The following is a 26,416-nucleotide window of genomic DNA, read 5'->3' as shown; positions in this document are numbered from 1 at the left end:
TGGGGCAGGGGAACAAGAGGAGTCCTCTCTTGTCTCTTGACTCTTCTGGGCCCCAAAGAGGGGTTGGGGAAGAGGAGGCAGCAGGGGGAGGTGATGGCAGTGGCCTGTGGCTAATGCCTGTCCCCTGGAGGGGTGAGGAGCCTGCAGGTGGCACTGACATGCCCTCCCCAAGCCCAGGGCAGGCAGGGCGAGGTGGGCACCCCCCAACACCCCCAGGGTGGTCTCTGCCTGGAAGCAGCAGCAGGACACCCAGAGAAGGGAAGAGGGAGCCCCAGGGGGCCTTCCTGCAGCTGCCACAGTCCCATCCCCAAGGGCTGCCTTCTGCTACCACCCTCCTCCTCCTCCTCCTCCCAACCCAGACCCTTGGCTGGCCTTGGGGGAGCCCCAGCTTTCCTACCACTCACAGGGCCCAATTTAATAACAGCACTATCCCTTAAATTAAAAAATTAAAATATATATACATATATATATATACTGTATACACAGACAACAACAGAACAGTGCCAAAATGGAGGGAGAGAGGGGGCAGGAGAGGACAGGGGGACAGGAGGGCAGTCAGACATCTTCTTTACAATAAAAACAAGGACTCTGCCCCAATGTGAGCAGAGTCTGGGGTCCCCTAAAAATACCCATCTAGAGAGAGAGAGAGCTGGAGGGACAGAGCAGGAGAGAGGGGCACGGGCTTGTACAATGGCATCTTCCCAATCCGAGCCAGGCCCGGGGACCTCAGCTTCGCCTGGACTTCGAGTGCTGGATAAGCCACTGTAGGGTGATGTCTGCAGAGCAAAGGGGACACTGAGAGCCTGTCCCTGGCTGTCACCTCCCCCCCAGAGCTGAGCAAACACTGGGGATAGGCTGCCCACCACGCCCCCAGCCCACGGCACTCACCAATGTTGTCCTTTTCTTTGCAGGAGATGGAATAGCAACAGATCTCTCGGTCCTGGATGGCAGAGAGGTTCCTGTGGGAAGGGAGCAAGACTCTGCAGGCTCTGAGCTGTGTGGGGTGGCCATGGGAGACACCCCTGGGCAGCCCCTGAAGGGTCTCTTTGGACTCTGTCTCTGAGACAGAGCCCTTTTAAGGGGCAGCAGCTCCCCAGGTGAGGGCACCATCCCTCCATGCCTGAGGGGCAGGGGTGGTCTGGAGGGGGGCTGTGTGACAGGGCAGGAGGGACCTGATCCCACAGAGACCTTGGCCACCAAATTCCTCATGTCCCCCTCAGCCCTCAGGTTTTGGGAGCAGCAGGGGAGCTGCACAGGTGCCCAGAGGTGCTCTGCAGGTGGCTGGAGGGGAGGAAATGCTGTGAGTCAGTGCAGCATCTCAGATCCCTCCCGTGGAGGAGTCCCTCTGTCCAGTGCAGCATCTGGGGGACTCCAGCTCCACCAGCCAGTGCCACGCTGTGCCAGGCCCCCCACACCACCATGTGGCACATGGGACCAGCCCTGGCAACTGGTGGTTCCAGCTCCTCTGTGTCCCCACAAGGCACCACCTTGGACATCCTCAGTCTCTGCCACCCCAGAGGGGTGATGGGGCTGGTGGGGACAGGGCAGAGCTGGGAGGGGTCACACTGTGTCACACCCCCCTGTGCCCGGGGCATTGTCACACTTACATCTTCTCAATGAGCTCCTTCTCATCCAAGGCACCGGGCAGGTCCCGCTTGTTCCCCAGGACGAGCACCTGCAGGGCAGGACAGGGGACACCTGAAGCACCTGGACACCACACCAGGCAGGAACCTGCTCCTGCCAGTCTGCTTGTGACACCAGACAGCCCTGGACACCCCACTAGGATGTCCCAGACAGCGAAAACTCCCTTCAGCAGCATTCAGAAAGCAGAGCACTTCAATTAACTGCCTTAATTAGCCTGTACACAGCATCTCCTGTGCACTCCCAGTGCTGAGATGGTCCCACAGCACATCCTCTCTGAAGGGCACCAGCATCTGCTGTGCCACCTAGGACATTCTCCCAGGAGCCTCTCACTGCCTCTGAGCAAAAAGCCAAGTGAAATGGCCAGTGCTGACATTATCCAGCAGGAGTGAGCTGTGGATGCTGGGCAGAATCCACTCTGCAGGCAGCCAGCCCCAAACCAGAACCAGCCGTTTGTGCCATCACTAATCTCTCCTTCAAGGCTCTGGAAGGCACAAAAGCGTTCTCAGATTGTGTAAGGAAAATAAGGAGCCGGCAGGGCTGGTCTGTCCCTTGGGAACAGCCATGTGACTGTCACCTGACAGGGGCGGTGCCCAGCTGGGCTGGGGCTGTCCCCACTGCCGGGGCTCTGCAGCAGCACAGGATGAGAATCCTCCTCCCTCCCCGTTTCAATCAGGAGGCTCCTTCTCAAAGGAGAGCCTTCAGAGGCCTGTAACTGCAGTGTGCTATGTCAGGAGCTTAATTTAGGACATTTGGGATCCGTGGCAGGATCTTCAGTTAACTCCTTCTCCAAGGATGCTGATTTGGGATGGTCAGTGCACAGCCCACCTGGCACATCCCGCCTCCTGCACATGTCACAGCCCTGCAGCTCCTCTTGCAGGACTCAGGAACTTCCTGTCACACCATAAATCAGGTGTAAATCCATGCAAGAGGACAGATCCACCCAGGGGCCTGATCTGTGCTCCCTGCTCCAAGGGTCCCTCCTCTCTGTTGCTTGGACCAGTTGTGACCTACAAAGTGTCACTGTCCCAGGCTCAGGAATGCAGCAGGGAAGTGACACCTCCAAGACAGGGGAATCTGCCCTGCAAGCCCTGGCAGTGCCCAGCCCCAGGAGCAGGAGTGGCTGGGGGCACAGGCTGAGGCAGCAGCTCACCGGGATGCCCTGGAGTTGCGGCTTGTCCAGCAGGTTGTGCAGCTCGTTCTTGGAGGCCTCTATCTTCTCCTGGTCAGCAGCATCCACCATGTACCTGCAAGGAAAGGGACAACCCTGAGCACAGGTGCTCCAGGTCTCCACACCCTTGTGCTGTGCTGAGGTCCCTGTCATCCCCCAAATCTCCTCTCATGGCAGCTCACTGTCCTTCACTAGAAACTGGGTCAGCACATTGGAGGTGGTTGATAACAGGATCTTTCCATCTTCCCAAGGACAGCTGTCAGCCCCTCGTGTCTCTGAGGGGAGTGGGGGACACCCCATCCTTGTCCCTGCAGGTGCTGACAGCAGGGACAGGCTGGGTGAGAGAAGCCCAGGCAGGAGAAGCTGCAGGACACACTTTGTTTCCTGAACAATGGCAGCTCCCAGGTAAACACCCAGGACAGAGGACAAGCAGAGAAAGGCAAGAGAAACTGAGGATGGAAAGGTGATGGTGGCCCAAGAAGGGGAAGTTCCTCCTCATCCCATCTTGGGAGGGGCCATGGAACATGTGGATGTGAAGCTGGTGGACACCAATGCTCCTCTGAGCAGAAGGAGAGATTTGGGAAAGGATTTTGTTCTTACAGGCCAACTTTTATCCTGCAAAGCCAAAACTTGGGTGGGGAATCGATCAAAGCAGCCTTGATTTCAAAGATCAAGAAGCTGGGAGAGAAGGAGTGAGAAATACCAGCTCATCAGGCTTTGGGGAGTTATTTAAAAATAGGAAAAGAGCTACTGAAGTGTTTAACACAGGAAAATGGGAACATTGTGCCGAGAGGGAAAAACACCCCCAGGAGCTGCCCCAGCCCTTGGCATGTTGGGCACAGTTGGGGAAAGCTGAAGGCAAAGGGAAAGGGATTTGACAGAGCTCGATGTGATGAGGGCAGACTCATCATGGAGTGTGACCTGGATCCTGACAGGCCCTTTTGTTTCCTCACAACCACATGGGCCAAAATTATGACTTTATAAAAGGAAGCAGCAAAAGGAGTGAAAATACAGAGATTTTGTAATTTCTAGCAAAGCTCATTGTAATAAAAAGTGTAATAAAAACCCTCCTGCAGGTCCAAGGCCATGTCCCACCATGGGCAGAAACAGATACCACTGTCCCTACATGCAGAACAAGCAGAACCACACTCTTCCTCACCTGCCAAGGCTTGGAGTTGGGAAGGGCAGCACAGAAAGCAGCCCCCCAAATCTCAGGGTATGGACACTTGGGAAAGATCCCATCAATCTCATTTTCTGACTGGCTTTAAGTAACCCTGGTATGATGTCCCAAGATCAATATTTGTCCTTTGGAACAGATAACCTGCTTCCCATGAGTGCCTTGCCATGCTCACCCTGAGCCTGGACTCTTTTGGGACTGTTTTTACTGCCCTGTTTGCAGTGGGGACACCCAGGGACACTGAGATTTGCTGACTCAGTAGAGGGTGAGACTTCTGCTCTCAGCACAAGATTTATCTGGCAGCACATAAACATCCTGACCTGGAAACCAGCCTCTGGGAGGGGCTGAGCCCCAGGACTGGGTTTGCTCAGCCCCTGCAGTGAGCAGCCAGCACAGAGGAGGCATGGGAGCCTGGAAAGGTAATACCTGAGGAACTGAGCTGGACTGAGTGATGCTGGAAGGGAAGAGAAGGGTCTGGCACAGCTGGAGGGACCTGGCTGACTTCTGCTCAAAGCCCATGTGGACATCAGTCCCCAGGGGAAGTATTTGGATAAAAGGAGGCTCAGGGAGCACCTTTTTGGTCTCTCCAATTCCTCGACAGGAGAGTGGAGCCAGGTGGGGGTCAGGCTCTCCTCCCAGGAAACAAACAAACAACAGGACCAGAAGAAATGGCCTCAAGTTGGGCCAGGGGAGGTTTAGGTTGGGTATTAGGGAAAATTTCTTCCCTAAAAGGGTGGTCATGCCCTGGCAAAGACTGCTGAGGGCAGTGGTAGAGTCACCATACCCTGGAGGTATTAAAAAACCCTCTGGGGACATAGTCTAGTGGTGAATATGGACTTAATGATCTTAGAGGCCTTTTCCAACCTTCACAATTCCACGATTCAGCGATTCCACCTGCTGACACGGGTGTCCAGCCTGCAGCAAAGGCACTGCAGCCCCCCTGGGGTGATGCCCCAGCCCCTGGCAAGGCTCAGCAGCAGCAGCAGGGGGGGCCAGCAGGGCTGTGGATACTCACACGATGGCACTCACTCCACGGCAGTATCGCTCCCACATGCTGCGGAACCGCGGCTGCCCGCCGATGTCCCAGAGCTGTGACAGGAGAGAGTGTTAGCAAGGCACTGCCCCACGCTCCTGACCCATACTCCTGCCCCACATCACTCCTGCCCCACACTCCTGCCCCACATCACTCCTGCCTCACACTCCTGCCCCACATTACTGCCTCACACTCTTGCCCCTCACTCCTACCCCGCGCTCCTGCCCCACATTCCTTGCCCCACATTCCTGCCCCACACTCTTCCTCCCCCATGTGCCCAATTGAGGCACTTGGCCATACACCAAACCCACCCCATCCTCTCCTCCTCAGCCCAAACCTCAGGAGGAGGCTCCTAAAGAAGGGAGAAAAACTCTGGAGGCCCAGGGGCATAATTATCCCTATGGTAGCTGTGCCTCAACTCTGGAAGAACAGAGGCAAGTGGGGAGAGATGCCCTTTTTAGATCATGGTGAGGAAAACTTTCCTCCCATGGGCCTTTGCAGACACGTTAATATTTCTTAGGTTTTGTTGCTCTATTGGTTTGTTAAGTTCACGTTATCCTGTTCACCATACATGCAGTTCTCCTAGAATGTTCTCCCTTCTCTTGAACCCCACTGGGTTAAATTTGCCCCAGTGTTACACCCCTGTAACCCCATTAGTCCCCCTAGTTTATATTTACCCCTTTGCACCACTTTTTCCCATCTCTATTAGACCCTGACCCTCAGTTGCCCCATTTATAACCCTGTGCCCTTGGCCCCCCTCCTCACTCTTGTCCCTGGACTTTATTCGAGGCTGTTTTATCCCTGAACCTATACCTTGTGTCCCTTTGCTATTCCTGCCTGTGTTTCTGAATAAACATCTTTGGGATCATCAAAAGACAAGCCCATCCCTTTAGTTTAGTCCTCAGCTAGATTGTAGCAGAGTGCCTGGGGCTAAGACACACCTGGCACCCTCCAGGACCAGGAATTGCTCTCACAGTGCTACAAATAACCTCAGTTAGGGGAGCTGGAGGATGCTGAATCTCTGCTGGCATGGAGGGACCCCCTGGCCCAAGCTGGGGGCTCCTCCCCATGCCCATCACACCTCCTGGCATTTCCCTGAGGCATTTCCCACTTAAATACATTCAGCACACTCTCAAAACTGTTCCTGCAGCAGCCAGAGATCCACCAGCCTGCTTTTCAAGCCTGTCCAACAGCTATTCCCAGTAAAATCCCTTGAGAAATCCAGAAGAGGTAGAACCCTCCTCTTCCTTTTCTCCCACCACTGCAAGCTGTGTCCTGTTTTTCCCAGCACTGCCACCCTCACCAAGGTGAAAACATCCATGAGGCCCTACCAGATGGTCAGAGGTACAAGGAAACCTCCAGCTTTGTGGCCCAAACTGACTTACTGCACAAGTCTGGATCTCCTACAGCCCTTCTCACCACCTCCTCTGGTGGGAACCTGCAGGACCCTAACGGGGCAAATCTTTCACTTCCAGATGGTGGAATCACAATCCCTGGAAATGTTAATAAAACAAGTGGATATGGAACTTGAGAGACACGGTTTAGTGGTGAACCAGGGGGAATGGTTAGATTCGATCTTAAAGGGACTTTCCATCCTTAAATGCTGCTTATGCTTCTAATTCTATGAGCTGCAGCTGGGATCCCTGGAATTCTTCCCTCCATGAGCAGAAGACCCACAAAACCTCCCTCACCTTTCACCTTTCATCCCAAGAGCTTTAACCTGCACTAACAACTGCATCTTACCTTTATGGTAACATTCCCTTTGGTGATCTTCCTCATGTTGAAACCCACCGTGGGGATCATGTCTTCATTGAACTGCCCTGACTGCAAGGAAACAAAGTGAAAACAGAGTTAGGAGGTGGAGGAATGGCCCGGCAGGGCAGCCCCTGACAGCCTGGGATAACCCCAAAGGCTCTGCCAGCCCTGCCCTGGGCTCAGTGAAACCATCCTGAAGGTCCACACAGAGCCCAGGAGACACAGTGCCACCAGGACAACGGGAATGCTGCTCTTTTTCCAGCTGGGAGAAAGCCTGGTAGGGGGAGGGAAGCCATTGTTTCATTGTACAGGGCTTGGTGAGCATTCTGCATGTAAATCACCCTCTCTTTGTACAATTTTGTTATTAGTAGCGTTGCTCTTACTGTCTTCTTATCTCGTTGCTGTTTCTGGTAAATTGTTCTTATCTCAACCTGTTATCTTTGCTTTTTGTGCTCCCAGCTGGAGGAGGGAAAGGGAAGCAAGAGGCAGGGAACCCCTAACACCAGTGGGAGCAGCAAATTGGGGAATACCACTCCTAAACAAACATTGGGGAATACCACACCTAAACCATGACAGCTGTGGCTGCTGCAACGGGCAGAGGTGCCCTGGGTGCCCCAGTGCAGTCCTCAACCCCAGCCCTGCAACGGGCAGAGGTGCCCCAGTGCCTCAGTGCAGTCCCCAACCCCAGCCCTGCAACGGGCAGAGGTGCCCTGGGTGCCCCAGTGCAGTCCCCAACCCCAGCCCTGCAACGGGCAGAGGTGCCCTGGGTGCCCCAGTGCAGTCCCCAACCCCAGCCCTGCAACGGGCAGAGGTGCCCTGGGTGCCCCAGTGCAGTCCCAACCCTGCAGTGAGCTGCCAACACCAGCCCTGGACACAGTTTTGTCCCCATCCCAACTCTTTCAAGGTGGGATTCCCAAGCCCTTTGTGAGAGGGAATAAACAGTTGAGACTTTCATCCTCTGCAGTGACCTCTGGGTGAGGCAGCCCTGCAAGGACCCCTGAGGTTTCAAGCTGGGCTTCCCACCCAGGGATCCACCTCCTGCTCCTTTGCAGCTCCAACTCCTGGGGGCACCAGCCTGTTTCATGCTTTGGATTATTCTACAGCCCAGCTCAAACCAGACTGACTTCTGCTTTCAAGCCAGTGCTGTCTGCACTGCTGCCCAGTTCTGCAGCCTGTGCTGGGTCACTTGGGGGTCACAGAGGGTGCCCCTCCCAGCCCCCAGGAGCTGCTCCAATATTTGCTGAGTTTGTGCATCAGATGCATGAGAGCCCTGTGGGGCTGCAGCATCCCAGCCCTGCTGTGAATGCAGCAGTGGGGCAGGATCCACCCCTCTGCAGATGCCCAGCACCACACCAAAGGCTCTGGCAGAGCCCACACAAGTCCCAGTTTGCTGCTCAAGGCTGCAGGACAGGCCCAGGAGCACACAGAGATGTCCCAGCAGTGATGTGGCATCTCTGGGGCAGGAGAGAGGAGCTCCCACTGCCTCCAGCAGCTTCCCCGGGATTCAAACCAGGTTTATGGACTGTAAATGCATCCTGGGGGAATGGGAGGAATGCTGTGGAATGCTGAGGAGCCAGTAAAGCAGAATGTTTGACAGCCAGGATAGTGCAGCCTTGGGGATTTCAGCCAGCAGTGCCAGAAACCTGCACCAACCATGGCCAAACTCATCCTAGCAGGTTTTACTACCTTAAAACCTCAGTTTCTTGAGGGCTTTTCTCTTAAGTTAACACAAACTTCAAAACAGGAAGTTAGTTTTCTGACTTTATTTTCTCATAAGCAGATTTTTGTGCCTGGTTGAGCCTGTGGCTCCTCCAGAAGCATCACATCAGCAAGTCCCCAGGGCTCTCCTGGCCTCTTCCAAACGCTCTGCAATACACACTGCTTCCTTTTTTCATATCCTTTTTGCATTCAGCAGCTAAACCTGGCAGCCAAGGGGTGTTCAGGCCATGCTGCACCCAAAAAAAGCCCTGTGAGGAAGGGTGTGGGGAGAGGAGGGGAAGCACACAGAGTTCCACAGAAGATGTCTCCTATGGACTGAGGTTCAACACACAACTGAGCTTTATGAAAACAAGAAATTCTCAGGCTTTGATCAGTGGGAACAGAGAGCAATTGCTGAAGAGCTCTTGGAAGCTGCAGGCACTTGGGGCTTCACTTGCCTCTAGAACAGGTAAAATGAGTGTGATGTTAAAAAGCAGCAACACTCTCTTGTTCTAACCACTGACAGGTTTTGGGCCCCAGCACCTGCTGAGGAGCTCTCCATGCCTTGGAGTCACCCATGTCACCGCCAGACTGGAGAAAAGGCAATTAGAAGCCTACTGGCTTCAGGTTAAATCAAGGCCATGTGTATCTACAGTTTTCACTTTTCTTTGCAGGAAAGACTTCAAGCCTCAGCTGTGAAAAATTAGGAAAAGTCCTGGAAAATCAAAGTCCCCAGGGAGGTGACCCAGGAGGAGTCACTCTTGCCTGGCTCAGCCACAGCCTGGCTTCCCAGGGAACCAGAGTCAACCCACCTTCCAGTGAACCAGAATCCACTTTTCAGTCAGGGGCAGCTACAAATCCTGGAAGGAAAGGACTGTGCCAACACCCCCCAGAGCAGCTCCAGTCCCAGAAAGGTTTCTTGGCACATCACTCCAACAACACCAAAATCCTCTACTTGTTCAGTTCAGTCCTTCCCCCTGCAAAGCCCAAATCACAGCTGCTTCCCCTTCCAACAACCCCATTGCAACACCCCAAAGCCAGGCACCTCCAGACCTTCCCAAGCAGTTCCTGTCGAGTTGGCATTTTCTGTGTCATGCTTCCATTTTGCTGTGCCCAACAAGTCCTTCTTTCTGGGATGTCTTCCTAAAAGTTGGTGCTCCTTTTTGTGTGCATCCGCCACAGAACTTGAACTTTCCAAATAACTTGAGAGGCCAAACTCAACGCCCTGAACCCTGTAAGGGTGTCAAACACCCCAAAACAGACCTGACAGAACATCAGGCCATGGTGCCAACTTCAGCCACCTCAAGAGCTGCCATAATTCCTCCAAGTCCCTTTTCCAGCAATTTTGGCTAAGCAGAGAGTGTCTCAGTGCATGGGTCTTGCCAGTGGGGTCTTGCCCAGAGTAAAAGTGCCAAGTACAAAGTATTTACACACAGAAACAAACCCCACAAAGCTCACACTGAGCCCTGTCTGCTCCAGGTGTGGCTGGGAGAGGAGGAGGCATGTGGGGAACAGGGAGATGAGTAACACCAACCCTTGGGGCTTCCAGGCAGAACAGCAGGTCTGGGATAAAGCTCCATCACCCTTCACAGCTTAAGTGGGTGATTAAAACCAATACTAAATTACTTTGGCATTTTTAAGGCAGTCTGGGTGCTGGTAACAGGCAGCAGCATCCAGTGGATCCAGAGCAGGAGCCCACACGTGGCACTGCCATGTCCCACCCTGGCATGGGATTGCAAAAATTAATTAAACATGAAAATTGCAGGGAGAGGTCCCCTGAAAATAGGATTGGTGCTCAGGGTCACTGCCCCAGAGCCAAAATGCTCCCTGTCCCCAGACACTGGTGTTGGGTTATTGAGGGAGGCAGCTGGAGCACTGAGAAGTGACTTCCAGCAAAACAGCTGGAGAGCAGGAGTGCCATCATCTCCAGGATGGAAAGCAGTTTAGGGTGTCCACTTTGCCTCTAGACACTTCAGGAAGGACATTTTTGTCCCTCAGCACCTCCCAAAGAGCAACAAAGCCCCCATACGAGCTGAAATTCCTCTCTAAGAGCCCAGCAGCCTCCAGCACCCTGAGCAAGCAGCAACATCTCACTCTGCTTTGGATCCACGGCAGGGACCAGGGGCAGAGGGGGAACCAGGGCAGATCTGCATCCACCTCCCTCTGAGAAACCTTCTGGGGGCAACAACCCAAACCCACCCTCCTTCAGCATCCTCCTGCCTTGCAGCACGTATTGAGAGGGTGACAACAATCCAAAAAGCAATAGGAGAGACTGCTGAGCATCCCCATGGGTGCAGCCACGCCCTGGGCTGGGGGATGCAGGAGATGCAGCTCCTGAGGCACTGCTGGGTGCAGGGACCTCGTGGAGGAGGCAGCACAGGCGGGGAGAGGCCGGGGCTGGAGGGGCCCCATGGGCTGCAGGAGCAGCCGGCACACACAGGACTCTGCTGCGGGTGGATTCCCCAGGAAGGTCGGCTGGGCAAACACCTCCCACACCAGCCCCCAGGCAAGGAACCGGGGCAAGGAACCCCGGTGGCACTGGTGGCATGAGGCTCCACCTGCACGTCCCGGTGGCGGCGGGGATGATGACAAAGCGCCTGCTGGTACAGGAACGGGAGCGGGAACTGCACCGGCACTGCCCCTCCACTACACCAGGACTGCCCGCCCGGGGTACCGGGACTGCCCACCTGGGGAACCGGGACCGGGCACCGGCACTGCCCGCCCAAAGCACCGGCACTGTCCACCCAGGGCACCGGTACTGCCCGTGACCACTGGCAGAGCTCCGGCCAGAGAGGGCAAGGGGGTGCCGGACCTTTTCCCAGGACCTGCTCCTGCTGTGGCCCCGAGGACCCCACTCGGCTCTGGGGATGCTGCGGTTTGCCTGGGTCACCCTGGGCCTGAACTCTGCACCCCACACTGACCCCAGTGCTGCACCCCCTCCCCAAAGGCATTTTCAGGCTGTGCTGTGACAGGGCGGAGACGTTCTGAGAAATACCCAGGGGTGCAATGGGGACACTCAATGGGGGTGCAATAGGGGTGTAATGGGGATGCACTGGGAGTGCAATAGGGGTGTAATGGGGATCAATGGGGATGCACTGAGGATGCAATGGGGATGCAATGGGGAATGCAATAGGGATGCAATGGGGGTACACTGGGGGATGCACTGGGGATGCAATGGGGAAGAACTGGGGATGCAATGGGGACACTCAATGGGGATACACTGGGGATGTACTGGGGATGAACTGGGGATGCAATGGGTATGCAATGGGGATGAACTGGGGATGCAATGGGGATGAACTGGGGATGCAATGGGGACACTCAATGGGGATACACTGGGGATGTACTGGGGATGAACTGGGGATGCAATGGGTATGCAATGGGGATGAACTGGGGATGCAATGGGGATGAACTGGGGATGCAATGGGGACACTCAATGGGGATACACTGGGGATGTACTGGGGATGTACTGGGGATGCAATGGGGATGCAATGGGGATGCAATGGGGATGCAATGGGGATGAACTGGGGATGCACTGGGGGATGCAGTGGGGATGCAATGGGGACGTAATAGGGATGCTAAGGAGGATCCAAGGGTGAAGCCCCGGGCTGGGCCCGGTGCCCCTCGGGGCTGGGGCGATGCGGGGCGTCCCCGGGCTCACCGCGATCACGTTGACGAAGGTGGTCTTGCCCGAGTACTGCAGCCCCACCAGGGTCAGCTCCATCTCCTCCTTCCAGAACAGCGCCCGGAACCAGTCCAGCAGCTTGTTGAAGAGCGCCAGCATGGTGCCGGCCGGGCCGGGCCGCGCCGAGCGGGGCCGAGTTGAGCCGAACGGAGCTGGGCCGAGCCGGGCCGAGCCAAGCAGAGCCGGGCTGGGCCGGGCCGAACGGGGCCGAGCCGAGCGGGGCCGGGCCGAACGGGGCAGGGCCGAGCGGGGCCGGGCCGGGCAGGGCCGAACGGGGCCGAGTGGAGCCGAGCGAGGCCGAGTCGGGGCGGGGCCAGGCGGGGTGGAGCCGGGCAGGGCCGAGCCGAGCCGAGCGGGGCCGGGCTGGGCTGAGCGGTGCCGATGGAAGCCGAACGGTGCCGAGTGGAGCCGAGCGGAGCCGAGTGGGGCCGAGCGGGGCCGATAAAAGCCGAGTGGGGCCGATGGAGGCCGAGCCGCCGCCGCCCCCCGGTATTGTCCGCGCGCCGCGGGCCCTGTGCCGCACCGCCGCGCCGGGTGGGGCCCGCGCCGCCCGCGCCCGCCGCGCTGCCGCGCCCCCTGCCGGCCGGGAGGACCCACAGCGCACTGTATGGACAGCCAGGACAGCCCGGAATAGCCCCGGTCACTCCCGGCATCTCCTCGGTAACCCGAGGCTTCTGAGGACATAGTGCGGCCTGAGGGACGGGCGGGGTGCGCACCCTTGTACCACTGCACCCCAACACACCCCGACACAACCCCCAGCTCCCCTGACCCCAAAGCCTTCCTGCAGCCTGACCTCAAAGCCTGACCCCAAAGCCTTACCCCAAAGCCTTCCTGCAGCCTGACCCCAAAGCCTGACCCCAAAGCCTTCCTTCAGCCTGATCCCAAAGCCTTCCTGCGGCCTGACCCCCATGCCCCCTGCACTTGCTGTACCCCCAATACCTGCACACCCCAATATCCCTCCATCCTGCCCTCCTGTCCCCCCAGCACCCCTTTACCTGCTGCCAGGTGCCCCCAGCACCTCCATCCCCCCTGTGCCCCAGTGACCCCGGTGCTGGTCACCCACACCCAGCCCCAGCAGGTCCATACCCTGTACCTTTGGCAGTGCCCCACCACATCTGGCACCAGCCCCTCCAGCTGTGCCACTGGGCTCACCCCAAATCCTGCAGCTGGACCTGCACCCCAATCTGCCACAGGGCTGGGAGTGCCCCTGGCACACAGGATTATTGGAGTCCACGGGTGCTGTTGGTTACCATCACTCACTTGGGAACAAAGCTGTTATTAATTACTCAAAATGCTGTATTTTGGCATATGTTCTGCTTTTCCAAGGACCTGCTGAGGCAGTGCTGTGTTTGGTGGCATTGAAGCTTTATATTTCCACCAGCTGCGAGTGAATTTGGGGCATTCTGGGTCTCTTTGCCACCACCAAAGCTGGTGTGTGTCACAACAGTGATCTGTGCCATGTGGCCACCATGGTTTGTCCCTCCCATCCCAGGGAGTTGTTGCAAGGAGAGGGAATGGATTCCCAGCCTGGAAAACCTCAGGGTACAATTACAGTCATATGGATAGGACAGGATTGTATGTCTTGTATCTTTATACTTAATATATTTTCATAGATGTAAGAAATAAATGTTTTATAAAGAGGGTGGTGAGGTTGCTCAGAGAAGCTGTGGATCCCTGGAAGTGTCCAAGGTCAGGTTGGACTTGCAGCAACCTGGGATAGTGGAAGGGGTTGGGACTGGTTGCGTCTTCCAACCCAAATTGTTCTGTGATTCTGTGGAGGAAGGACTTTTCCTGAGGGCTGGGTTGGACTTAATGATCTTGAAGGTCTTTTCCAACCTTAATAATTCTCTGATTCTGCTCTGGGGCTGCTGAGAAGGTGCTGGCTGAAGGTGGAGAGGGAAACAAGGTATGGAACACCATCAACCAACCCTGCACCAAGCCATCAAAGGTGTGTCTTTAGCAAGAAGAGCTTCGTGGTGCACGTTTGGAGCAATCCCAGCCCTGCCCACAAAGGATGCACAGCCAGGACAGAGGCTCTGTTTATTTCAGGGCAGTTCCACCAGCGCTGAGTCTGACGGGGTGAACATTTATGTGCAGCTGAAGTGCAAACCTCACCCCCAGCTGCAGCTCCTCTGCATATCTTGCTCTTCTGCTTCAGGATCTTGCACCTCTCAAAAGCCAAAGCTTCTTTCTCTGGGTGAAACCTGCTTTGAGCCAAGAGCAGTGGCCACCTGGAGCACCCACTGCACCACCTCACCTCCAAAGCCACAGTCCTCATGGCTTGGCTCATCACCTCGAGGGATGTTCTGTGGCCTGGCAGCATCAGGAGAGGTTTTGGTGAAGGTGTCCCCGAGGCTGGTGCAGGAGAGGTCAGGGCAGGGAGCCCTGCACTAGCAGCCTCCCCCCTCGGGCAGCTGGGAGGCGAAGAGAGCCAGTGTGTGATGGAGGAACTGGTACTGCTCACTGGTCTGGATCATCCCACCTCTGCAAGGGAAAGGCAGGGCCCACTGACACTTCAGCAAACACAGAATCCTGTCCCCAGAACCCCACAGAACCCTCTCTGCTCCCAGGGCACAAATATTCCTGCTTTGCCCACCATGTCAAGGTGCCTCTGAAACAGGCACCAGAGCAGGCCAAAGGATAGAGGGGATCAGAAGCATTGCTGGGCTGTTCAAAATGAGATTAAAAATTGATTTGGTGCTAATTTCCACCTCTATTTCTTGAAAAGTGGCCGAGTGGGGTGTTTCTGGATTTAGTGGCTGAGCTGGAAGGGAGGAGTAGATCCCCTCCCCTCCCCAACAGCTGTGCCTGCAGACCCATCCTGGCACTGGGAATTGTTTGCTCTCCACCCTCCTGCCCCCTTGGGATTCCCATCCCCACCCCTCCCACCCCCCTGCTCTCAGCCTGGGCACCAGCAGAGCCCCCAGTGAACCCACCTGTCAATGCGGAGCCGGCACACAATCCCCAGGATATCCACCTCGCCCTTGTCCCGCAGCTGCTGACACCCGATCCTGGTGGCGATGAAGCAGCCGGTGCGGCCAATGCCTGCGCTGGGGGACAGACACACGGCCCTGAGCATCCCCAGCATCCCCCTGCCTGCATCTGCATCTTGCTGAGCTGGATAAACCCCTGGACTGGTTTGATGTGCTTTTTTTCCTAGAGAGAAGCTGGTCCTGGCCCCAGCTGCCACAGCAAGGCACTAAAAGGTGTGGGCTGGGGTCACTCTGTCATGGCAAGGAGCTCCAGCCCTGCTGAGGTTGCTCTGGGAGCACAAAACCAGCCTGTGCCCGTCCCTGTGCAGTGCAGGAGGCTCTGCAGCCCCATCCCCTCCCAGCTGGGCACCAGCAGTGGTTTGCACTCAGCCTGCAGCAGTGCAAGCTGCATGTTCCATAGGGTGCTCTGCTCCACTGTCCCCAAATTCATTCAGCAAGGAGAGAAAATAGGCAGAGGCCACCTGCTGAAACACAGGATGGCTCCACATCCAAGCCACAGGCCGTGCTTGGTGGCACAGGGAGCAGGAATTACAGAATTACAGAATGGGTCAGGTCCAAAGGGACCAACCATGGGGTCACCTGGTTCCATCTCCCTGCTCAGGCAGGATCTTCCAGAGCTGGAGCTGTGGGTGTGCAGTGGGGCTGGGTCCTAAATGCAGACCCCTCCTGCTCCCACCCAGGTGCAGGATTTGCCACTCCAATGCCCCCATCCTGCTGCCAGGACAGGAGCTGCCAATTGACAACTCTCCTGTGGGTGGCTGTGATTTCTGCACCACGGTGGGACGAGTTTATGAGGATTTTCCCCTCAGGCATTTCCAGATGACCCCGAGGAGAAGCACAGACAGGGCTCAGGTGAGGTGTGAGCTCTTACCTGCAGTGCACCACGATGGGCCCTGGGCTGGCTGCAGTCTGCAGAGCCTCCTCCACCTTGGACACCAGGTGCAGCAGGGGCTTGGCTGACTCGGGTGTTTGCTGGTCCGGCCAGGAAGGGAAGAGGATGTGTTTGACCTTGCGACGTTCCTTTCCAAGCTTTTCCAGCACAGAATAAAGAGAAATGGGGATGTGAGAGCACAGGGCAAATGGAATGGGGAGTTCAGCTCAAGCAGAGGCCAAGCAGCCCGGACCCATCTCAGCCCCTCTGCTCCTGAATCCTCTTTGAGCCTCTGCCAGAGATGAGGGAGAGACCCCTGGGCCAGAGATGATGGATGTGTCCCATCCCACAAGATGAGAACAGAGTGTTCCAATAGTGTCACCAGAGTCCAGGCAAAGCAAGAAAGATCCTTTAGGCTGGTGTCAGCCCAGGGTGACCACAGGGAGTCACCTGTAGTGACTCAGTGACTCAAAAACACTGGGCTGGTGATGCTGCTCTGCCCAGCTGACCCTTCTCCTCTGTACCCCAGGGCTGGGTCCTGCTCCCTCCTCTGGAAGGGGTTCCTGATGATCATAAACCCTACTCTTTCCTATCACACAGCATCACCATCTCACTAGAGATCCCAGGGCTGCCAGGGGCTCCTCTCTGCCCCCAGGATGAGGCCCAGACCCACCTGGATGGAGAGATCCCGGACCACGTACTCCACGGACTCGCTGACGCCCTGGACCTGGATGCTGAAGGGGCCATAGGTGCCCTCCTTCTCAGGCCAGTAGTGGACACATTTCTGGAGAACAAGGCAGGTTTGTGGCTGTGGAGATGCTCAAGGCACCCACTGGACGTTTGAACTGTGCTTGAGTCAGTTGGGAGGGGGAATCACCCTGGGGGCAGCAGGGGAGCAGGGAAGGGGGATGTGGAGGGATACAAAGGGAGAGAAAAGAAGGGAGAGATCCCTGCCCCTGCATCTGCTGCCCTGCACCCTCTCCCATGCCCTGTCCTGGCTTTCAGGCCCCAGGGATGCCCATCCCTGCTCAGCCCAGGAACTTTCAGACACAGCAGGACCCAGGGCACAGAGGGGCTGTCAGCTGGGAGAGGAGGGAGCCAGGAAAGAGTTTCCAGTTCTCAGTTTACCCAGGCAGGTGCTGTTGTCTCCCATCCCAGAAGCAGAAAGCAGTGGGCAGAAGTGCCCCTTTGGTCCCCAGAGCTTTCCCTGGGCTGGGAGCTCTCAGCCAGGGGATCCAGCCCAGGGGAAAGCTCTGGGGGGCCAGAGGGGCACTGCTGCCCACTTCTTCTGCCTCATCCCTGTTAATTGCTCTAAACCCTTTATCCTATTCCCCAGCTGGTAAAACATGCCCAGAGCACACGGCCATGTGAGGAAGAAAACCTTTGCCAGACAGGGCCAAGGCTGCAGCCCTGGGGATCTCCTCCTCCACTTGTAAATTCATCAGGGAGACTAAAGCACAGTAATTTGGGTGCACAGACCCCACATTTGGCCTCTCACAACCCTCCAGTGCCATCAGCCCCCCACTCCCCCTGTGCCCCCAGGTCAGTGGTACCTCCTTTCTCTCCTGCAGCTCGGTGATCATGACGATGAGAGGAGCCTCCTCCTGCCACACCATCTCCCAGAAGTCGGTGACAGTGTTCAGCATGGGTCCCTGGGTGGCAATGTACTCCCGGGGTGTCCCTGCATAGCCCTGCTGAGCACAGAACCTGTCAGGGCACCTGGGGGACACTGGGGACACTGGGGGTGTCCCCAGCTCAGCACAGCCCTCACGATGCTTTTCTCCTCAGAGCCTGAGCCACACGTGCTGTTTCCTACTAAACCTGTCCTGAGAATGCTTTTATGGATCTGCTGAGGAGCCACCGGACATCCTCCCCCTCCTGCTGCTCCCATCATCCAGGAGCAAGTCCCTGCAGCTGCCCTTGTACAGCCAATTCCTGCAAGCACTCCCAGGGTGTCAGTGTGACACCAGCCAGGCTGATGGATGTCTTGGCAAGGCAAAGCTCATAAGGAGCAGGACTCCTCACTGTGGGCATTTCCACAAGGAAAAGCAGGAATCCCTGTTTCACATCCTCTGTCTCCAGACACTTCTCCTAGGATAAAACTGCCAAAGGTATGGAAAATCCAGGCCTTCCCAGGATTAAGTTAATTGGTTTGGTGTCTTCCTAGGAAATTGCAACGAGCTCCCTGAGCAGAGAGGAAATCCCAGGATGTGTGAGGTTTGAAGATCTCTGAGCTGCCATAATCTGCTGACACAACTTCCCTCCCATGGCCTTGTCAGACAGTGGGGCAAAGTGTGTGAGGAGGAGATTGGGAATCCACTTCAAGGGAGACTTTTTGAGGTGCTCAGTCTACTCAGGAGCCAAGAGCAGCTCCCTCTGAGACTCTCCCACCAACAGGAACAGTGTATCTGCCCTGTGCTGATGGAGACACACCTCTCCAGCCCCAAAAGGGGTGGCAAGTTAAGTCTGTTGGCCCAGGTGACAGTGTCCCAACATGTGTGTGACCAGTGTGGCACCTGCAGCTCATGCCTGGTGAGCCCTGGGAGGACACTCACTGTGATGTAGTTGGCATTGATGTAGCTCTCCTCCTCCTGGCTCCCAGCCCTCCTGAGGCAGACACGGCTCTCGGGATCTGAAAGATGTCACAGGTGTTAACCCAGCAGGACTGATCCTGCCCACCCTCCCTGCCTCGACCCCAGGGGCTGGAGGCTGAGTCCTCCTGCTCCTCCTGCTCCATGCCACGCTCAGAGCTGCCTGCATCCCCCCTCAGGCCTGTTCTTGTCCCACTTCAGCCTCACTGCCCTGGCAGGGCACAGCCCAAAGCTGCAGGTACCACAGTGAGCAGGTGGGGTAACTCACCTGCAGTGATCTCCCGGGACATCCTCAGCCTTTACACTCTTAGGGCCACACCACTGGGACATCAAAGTGCTGCACACCTGGGTAGGACACCCCAGGGAGCAGCTCCCCAGCCCTGTGTGCACCCCCTGGTGTTGTAATTCTCCAGGGGAATGGTTTTTCCCTTCTGACCCCCCTGGAGTCCCTGACCACTCAGAGTGACCCTTCCTTCCTTCTCTGACCCCACGGGCTGTGGTCCAGCTGTCTCTTCCCTGAGCTGGGGGCTATAAATTGTCTCCCCTTCCTTTGTTCTCCCCTCTTTCCCCCCTGGAATTTCGAAGAATAAACGCCTGGGACAAAGATCCTCTTCTGAGATATCTCACCTCGTCCTTGGTATAATTCTCTCCAAATCCTCCTAATAACTGAGCTAGTTAAAGCCCCAGGAGGAGGGCAGGAAAGTGAAATTATACACCCTGGAACACGGCCCCCAGGAGGATCAGGCATGGCAGGAACAGCAACAGCACCCAGGGGTGCCCACCCCAGTGCCAGGGACACTCTGAGGCATCCCTCACCCACAGGCAGATGGGAGGTGGAGGGACACAGTGGTACCTACTGGGGAGGATGGTTTTGTATCTGTCCTTGAGAGCACGGCCAGGGATTTCCAGCTCCTCCGGACTCACGAAGTTGGGTGGGATTTTCTGCAGGGGGAGAAAACAGCCGTGAGGAAAAGCCCATCAGTGCCACTTGTGTCCCCTGGTGGTGGCAGGGCAGAGCTGAGCCAGGGGCATCACTATTGCCATAATCCCCAGCCTTCTGATGATAGTTCACACACCTTCCTGCAAAGTCTCTCAAAACAATCTAGATTGTTTTCATTCCTCTCGGTGATGGAGTTCTGTATTGACCACTGGGGTCAGAGAGGTGTTCCTCTCAATGACCAATCCTTGACCAAATCCCAAATACTCTATAAACCCTAAATCATAATAAACCTTCCTTCTTTTCCCTGTTTCTACCTGACGGGTGAGTGTGGTTCTTTTGGTGTCCCTGACTGTAACACATCACCAGAGATGGCAGCTCCTGGGATGAGTCCTGCCTTTACTCCAGGTGTGGTGGGACTCCTTCTAGAGAGGTAACCCTGGGTGAAAAGTGTGGCATGGGAGGGCAGGATGGGGTTTTTGAGGGACCCCAAGAGGATGTGTGTGCACCAAGGAGCAGATGGTACCCGGGCACCCCTCCCCTGCTTGTCCACTGAGGGACAACTGAGCTCAAAGCCTGATGTTCCCCCCTGTCAGTCCCCCCACTGCCAGCCCCTGTGAGGAGGGAGAGGGAAATCATCGCACCGAAAACTCCTCCTGGAGCTGAGCCAGGCTCTGGGCGTGCTGCTGGAGCTCCTGTTTCCTCAGCACACGGCTGGATGTCCTCAGGAACTTCAGTGTGATGTCCCGTGGTGTGCACACAGCCTGGATGGGCTCCACGTTCCCCAGGGAGCTCATGTCCAGCACTAGTGACACATTGGAGCCCCTCCTGAAAGGCAAAAGGGGTCCCTGGCTGACCTACGGCCACTCTGGGACAGGATTGTCATCAGTTAAAACCACCCCACCCTGAGCAAAAACCAGATGATAAATGAGGAGATTGAGGAACAAGGAAAATGCTGATCATTTTGCCTTTTTGCTGGGAAAGCCCTGCAGGACAGTGTGGAGATTTGTCCTGAGGGCCAGGGCTGCCTGGCTGGAAGGAATGTCAGGGGGATGAGCAGTGCCCTGGGCAGGGCTGAGGCACACACACCTCTCCTGGAGACGCACATGTTTCTTGGCAGAGGGACTGGCCTTGTCTGCCTTGTCCATGTCCTCTGCAGCTGCCTGGGCTGCCAGGCTGCCCCTATGAACTCTGGAGCACACCGAGCAGGCTTGGACCATGCTGCAGCCACCACGGAGGCCTTGTCCTGAAGCACAGAAGGGGCACACGGGGGGCACTCAGCTCCTGGGAAATCATGGAGCCATCGGAGGAAAAGGAGCTGGAAAAGAAAAGTCAGATCTGAGAGATGCCACAAGGCTGACAGATGGCCTACAAACAAGGGATGGGTTTTAAGTCCTGGAGCCAGCACCCCCAGCCCCTGTATCCAGGCAGATGGAGAGCCCCCAGCACAGTCAGCCTGGGGGATGCTGCAGCACTGCAGCCCACACAGGCACCACTGTGACCCTGGCCATGGCACCAAGGGCCACCTGCTTCCTCTGTGGTGGCAGGGCTGGTTTGGGGGAGCCCCAGATGCTCTCCACCTCCATGGAAGCACATTAGGGTTATGTTTCCAGCCTTGTGTTTCCAGCCCTTCCCCATCACATCCCCCTGATTCATCCTGGGGACACAGTGAGGCAGAGGAGAGCTGGAACACCTGAGCACAGCAGTGTCCAGCAGGTGACATGAGGTGGCTGTAGCCACTGCACAGAGTCTGGCCATCTCCTGCTGCAGGGAGACACAGCCCAGGCACCCTCATGGCTCTGGCAAGGGAGGGATGGCCCTGGGACAGCCTCCTCCATCCTGCAGGTCACAGCAACTGTCGAGAGGAAACGGCTTTATCTGCGTGGCTGAGCAAAGGGCGACAGGCAGCCCAGCTGGGGAAGGTGTCAGACATCCTCCATCACCAGCAATGGGTCAGCCCTGGCAGGGCTGGGGAGAGGCAGGTGGTGCTGATTCACCTCTGGGCACGGCTCCTCGTGGTGCAGGCAGCACCCTGAGCTTCCTTCTCATCCCCAGCTTTATCCATGAACAAGAGACAGACCCATAGGGACAGGAAATGAGGCAGAGCCAGAGCTCTTGGTGGGCAAAGAGTGGGATCCCACTCACCCCATCTGCTCAGGGAGGTCTTGAGGAGAGCTGGGGTCCACATGGTGGTTGGAAACACAGCCAGGGCAGGAGCTGCTCCCCACCATTCCCAGCTGCACAGTGGCATTTCTGAGAGTGGCAATGCCACCACCATCACCACTCCCACCATCCCCATGCCCCAGTCAGGGTGTCCTGGTGTTCTCCATCCAGACAGAACAAGAGCAGGAGAGATCCTGAGCAGAGGATCCCCAGCTCCCATCCCACAACTGTCCAGCCAGGAAACTCCTGGGAGATGCCCTGGCTAATTCTCCATCCAGGCAGGACAAGAGCAGGAGCAGCACCAGGGGAGATCCTGAGCAGAGCATCCCCAGCTCCCATCCCACAACTGTCCAGCCAGGAAACTCCTGGGAGATGCCCTGGCCAGCAGAGGAGCCCAGGGAAGTCGCTGAGCCACCAGCACCTGCAGGAACAGAGCTCCCATCACCTGCCCAGCATCCCAGCCCTGCCTGGGGCTGCCCATCCTCACGCACATCCCTGTAGCCCCTGGGTGCTTCCCAGGGGTCTCTGCTGTGCAGGGGCAGCGTGGCCGGGCTGGGGGTCCCTACCTGCTCTCCTGGCTCAGGCCCCGAGCGTGTCGGTTCTGACACCACCGTTTGAAAGTGTTCAGGAAGCTGCTTATCAAAGGAGCTTTGCTGCCTCTGCTGCTTCCTCTCCCTCCTTCTCCCCCACCCCGAGTGCCGCCCACGCACAGAGCGGCCACATCTCTGCAGCTCTGCTCTGCCTGCACACCCAGCCCTGCTCCCCACCCTCCAGCCTTTGTCCTGCACCCCTGGGCATGGCCTGGCCTCCCCTAAAAACCCTGGAGGGTCTCCCCAGGTCCTCTGTGTGATGGGGCTGCTGGGGTGTGCTGGTGGCCTCTGTGACAAGCCATGGCCAGTGCTGGTGGCACCCACAGGGTCACTGGCAGGAGGAGTGAGTGAGGCAGGATGGTTCACATGGTGCTGCTCTGGGGCAGCACAGCCCAGCAGCCCCACAGGAGGCCAGAATGAATCCAGAATGAGTCCTGGCCAGGCTGTGCCCCAGCTGTTCCCCATCCTGCTGTGCAATGTGCCAGGGCTCTCTCAGTGCCTCCCACCCTCAGTGCCTGCCCCTTGTGCCACCCCACCATCCCCTGTCCACATGGGGACACCCCTCTGCACCCACCACCATCCCTGGGTACCTCAGGGTGATTCGGGTGGGCTCCCCCTCCCCAGCAGGGAACAGCAGGGGATGTATCTGGGGACCAGAGTGGCTGGGGCCTGGCTCAGGTAGGCCAGGTCTGCCCTTGCACATCCTTTCTGGTGCATCCCCACTGCTCTTCCTGTTTGTTCTTGTCTGGGCTCTGCACGTTTCCTTCCTCCTCAGCCCCCACCCCGCTGCACTGCAGCAGCTCCTGCTGCACCCCAACAGCCACACGGACCCCAAACACCCCTCCTGTGTCTGCCCCGTGGGCTGCTCTGGCCAGAGCCACCCCACCCCAGCTCACTGAGGTGACTGTGCTGTCCCCTGGACAGCTGTCTCCCTTCTGGAGAGCTGTGCACAGTTCTGTGTGTGTGCAGGTGTGACAGAACTGCTTCCCTGGGACACCCTGGGACACCCTGGGACACCCTGAAACACCCTGGGACATCCTGAGACATCCTGAGACACCCTGGGACATCCTGAGACACCCGGGACACCCTGGGACATCCTGAGACACCCTGGGACACCCTGGGACATCCTGAGACACCCTGGGACACCCTGGGACATCCTGAGACACCCTGGGACACCCTGGGACACCCTGGGACATCCTGAGACACCCTGGGACACCCTGGGACATCCTGAGACACCCTGAGACACCCTGGGACATCCTGGGACACTCTGGGACATCCTGAGACACCCTGGGACACCCTGGGACATCCTGGGACACCCGGGACACCCTGGGACACCCTGGGACATCCTGAGGCACCCTGGGACACCCTGGGACACCCTGGGACATCCTGAGACACCCTGGGACACCCTGGGACACCCTGGGACATCCTGAGACATCCTGAGACACCCTGGGACACCCTGGGACACCCTGAGAGACCCTGCCAGTGCCACCCTCTACCCAAGTGCTGGGAGATCAGAGGACCCAAATTCCAGAGCAAAGTGCTGGGCTTGGCCAGAACTTTTTTTTTCTTATGGAGAAAAGGCACCAGCACCCATGTCTTACCTGCAGGTCCTATGGTGGCCAGAGGATTGACTGAGAAATTGCTCCCTGCCCTGTGTGGGATGAAAGAACAAATCCTGTAAGACCTGCAGACAGCCCCACCACACACTGCCCTTCCTTCCCACCTGTCCCTGAGAAAACTCAGCAATTCCTGGGATGGCCAGCACTGCAGGACTTAACAAGGTGTCTGCATAAAGTTGCTCCCAGCAGGAAGCAGAGTAAAGAAACAAGTTCTGTGCTGGAGTCACAGGCTGTCAGACAGGCAGAAGCTTCCTGAGGCTGGGGCTGTATCTGCCTATATCTGTGCTTTAGGATTTTCTGTTGGGATGTAAGGATTAAAGAGGTCTGTGATGGAGTCTCAGGGGCCTTGAAGGGTCCTTATACATGTGGCTTTATTTTCAACATATATATATGGGGTCCCTATGGAGTTGGTGCTCTGGAGAGGAAGATCTGGATTTATCCCTGACTGGTACTTGCTGTTTGTTCACTTGCATTTTAAAACTCCAGTTCTGCGGGCTCATCTTGCACCTCTGGCCATGATTTCCCAGCCAGTTCCCTTTGTACAAAAAACACCTTCCAGCTCCACACTGGGACTTGTTCTCCCCCTAACAACCAGCCCAATCCTTATACCCATTTCTGCCCCTCAGTCTCTGAGCATGGGCTCCCTCCTTGCCCTGATAAACACCCCAGCACCTCTCCTCACCCTCTCAACCCAAATTCACCTCAGCGTGGCCAGGCACTGAGCTGACACCCAAAACACAGATCCTGCCCAATAATTTCACTCCCCAGGTTTCCCCACCCCACCATGTCTCTGTCCCATCAGTCCCCATCACCTCTGTGTCCGGCTCTCAGGAAGGGATGGTTCTGCTTCCGTTGGCACCACCGGCAGCCAGGATGTCCTGCAGCCTTTTGGAAATTAGCCCATCTCCTCTGCACTGCCTAAACATCGCTCGCAGGCTTGAAGGTGAAGCAGCTGCCTGGGGATGGAGCAGGCTCGCAGGAAAAAGAGCAGAGCAGGGGAGGATGGTGAAACCTCACCGAGCATCCCTTGGGCACCTTACCTGGGGACACCCCGGCAGCAGAGAGAAGCGGCTTGTTATTGCAGTGTCCTCCACAGGAGCGCGTTCCCAAGGACAGCCCTGGCAGGAGCATCATCCTCCTCCTGGCAGAACTGCAGGAGCCCAGAGCTCAGAGCTCAGGCCGGCTGGAGCATCCTCCTCCTGGCAGAGCTGTGGGAGCTCAGAGCTCAGCCCGGCTGGAGCATCCTCCTCCTGGCAGAACTGCAGCAGCTCAGAGCTCAGCCCTGTCCCTGGGCATCCCAGGGGATGGAGCTGATCCTGGACGACTCAGAGGCAGAGGATGTGTCTGTCTGACCTTTTTCCCCGTGGCCAGTGACAATCTGTGCAGAATTTGCTGCCTGGGTTGAGCTGGGAGCGATTAAGCAATTGCTGGTTCAATTTGCCAAAGCATTGCTGCTGATCCTGCCACCCCCCTGTGCTCCTGAACTCTCCTCAAGGAGAACCAGAAGAAGAGTTTAGGACCTGGATTTCCTGCTGAACTGCTGGGTTGTTTTCTTTGAATCACTGGAGAAGAAGTGGCTGAGGGGAGACTTCTCTGAGCTCATCAACATCCTCAGGAGGGGCAGCTCCGGTCTCTGCTCTCTGTGACCAGTTACAGGACTGGAGGAAACAGCTGGATCTGTGTCAGAGGAGCTTTAAATTATAAAAGGAAAAGGTTTTTCACCCAAAGGGTGGTTGAGCACTGGAGTAAGCTCCTGTGGAAGTGGTCACAGCTCCAAACCTGCCTGAGCTGAAGGAGGATTTAGATAAATGTTCTCAGGCACAGGGTGGGATTGTTGGGGTGTCTGTGCAGGGCCAGGGGTTGGACTTGATAACCCTGATGGATCCATCCAACTCAGCAAATTCTGTGATTCTGTGACTGCTGAGTAAAACCATGGTTGGTTTCTGGAATTAGATACTCTCCCGTATCTCCTGCAAACAAACTGAGTTTTCCCCCAAATTTACCAACAGAAAAGCAGAGCTGGTGAACCACCAGCACCACTGGGCTGGGCTAACACTGGTGCAGAGCTGGTGTCGCTGTGGGCTAAAGAAGGTGCCAGTTCCCCTGGGAAAGGTGAACCTTCCAGAGTGAAAATGCTTTACATCAGCTTGGTTTGCTCCTCTCCTCATGTGGGAAGAAGCTCCCCCTGTTCATTGTACAGTGAATAATTGCATGGAGGACTGTCCCTAAACCAGGTGTGTAGAATCAGGAAATGACAGAAACATTAAGGTTGAAAAATCCCTCTAAGATCATTAATTAATTGCCCACTGCCATGTCCACCACTAAATCATGTCCCCAAAGGGGATTTAAGCCAACACATGAGACCAGACCTGCAAGGTGCTGAGACTTTGACACTTTTTAGCCAACAAATGCTAATGGAGAAGCCACAGAAGGAGAACAAGAGCCACAGAATGATTTGGTTACCAGGACAGGCAGCTCCTGCCTCATCCCTGTGT

The 26,416-nt window shown here is 56.6% G+C and overlaps 2 protein-coding genes across 5 annotated transcripts; both read right to left on the bottom strand.

The window, feature by feature from the left end:
* Positions 1-433: 433 nt before the first annotated feature.
* Positions 434-12,308, bottom strand: ARL8A (ARF like GTPase 8A). Its single transcript, XM_083878317.1, has 7 exons — positions 12,134-12,308; positions 6,766-6,846; positions 5,005-5,078; positions 2,795-2,888; positions 1,608-1,675; positions 889-959; positions 434-776 (listed from the first exon to the last, which is right to left on the bottom strand). The coding sequence occupies exons 1-7, from the start codon at positions 12,254-12,256 to the stop codon at positions 727-729; spliced, it is 561 nt and encodes a 186-aa protein (XP_083734443.1). The 5' UTR covers positions 12,257-12,308; the 3' UTR covers positions 434-726.
* Positions 12,309-14,117: 1,809 nt separating this feature from the next.
* Positions 14,118-25,046, bottom strand: PTPN7 (protein tyrosine phosphatase non-receptor type 7). 4 transcript variants are annotated; one of them, XM_083878585.1, is made up of 12 exons: positions 24,962-25,046; positions 24,734-24,877; positions 23,904-23,953; positions 20,639-20,867; positions 20,194-20,377; positions 19,470-19,554; positions 18,577-18,653; positions 17,575-17,715; positions 16,695-16,805; positions 16,022-16,179; positions 15,094-15,207; positions 14,118-14,641 (listed from the first exon to the last, which is right to left on the bottom strand). In XM_083878585.1, exons 4-12 carry the CDS (start codon positions 20,767-20,769, stop codon positions 14,548-14,550), a joined length of 1,095 nt encoding a protein of 364 aa, XP_083734711.1. In that variant the 5' UTR covers positions 20,770-20,867; positions 23,904-23,953; positions 24,734-24,877; positions 24,962-25,046; the 3' UTR covers positions 14,118-14,547. The 4 variants fall into 4 exon arrangements, with proteins under 4 accessions (XP_083734711.1, XP_083734710.1, XP_083734712.1 ...); XM_083878584.1 differs by lacking the exons at positions 23,904-23,953; positions 24,734-24,877; positions 24,962-25,046 and adding an exon at positions 22,279-22,365; XM_083878586.1 differs by lacking the exons at positions 23,904-23,953; positions 24,734-24,877; positions 24,962-25,046 and adding an exon at positions 22,279-22,365 and having other exon boundaries at positions 17,575-17,712.
* Between the last annotated feature and the right edge of the window lie 1,370 nt (positions 25,047-26,416).

Source organism: Zosterops lateralis (assembly GCF_965231275.1).
Source record: "Zosterops lateralis genome assembly, chromosome: 26".
NCBI classification, from domain to species: Eukaryota; Metazoa; Chordata; class Aves; order Passeriformes; family Zosteropidae; genus Zosterops; species Zosterops lateralis.
The sequence above is the reverse complement of the archived record's forward strand: the minus strand, read 5'-3'. Positions and strand labels throughout refer to the sequence as shown.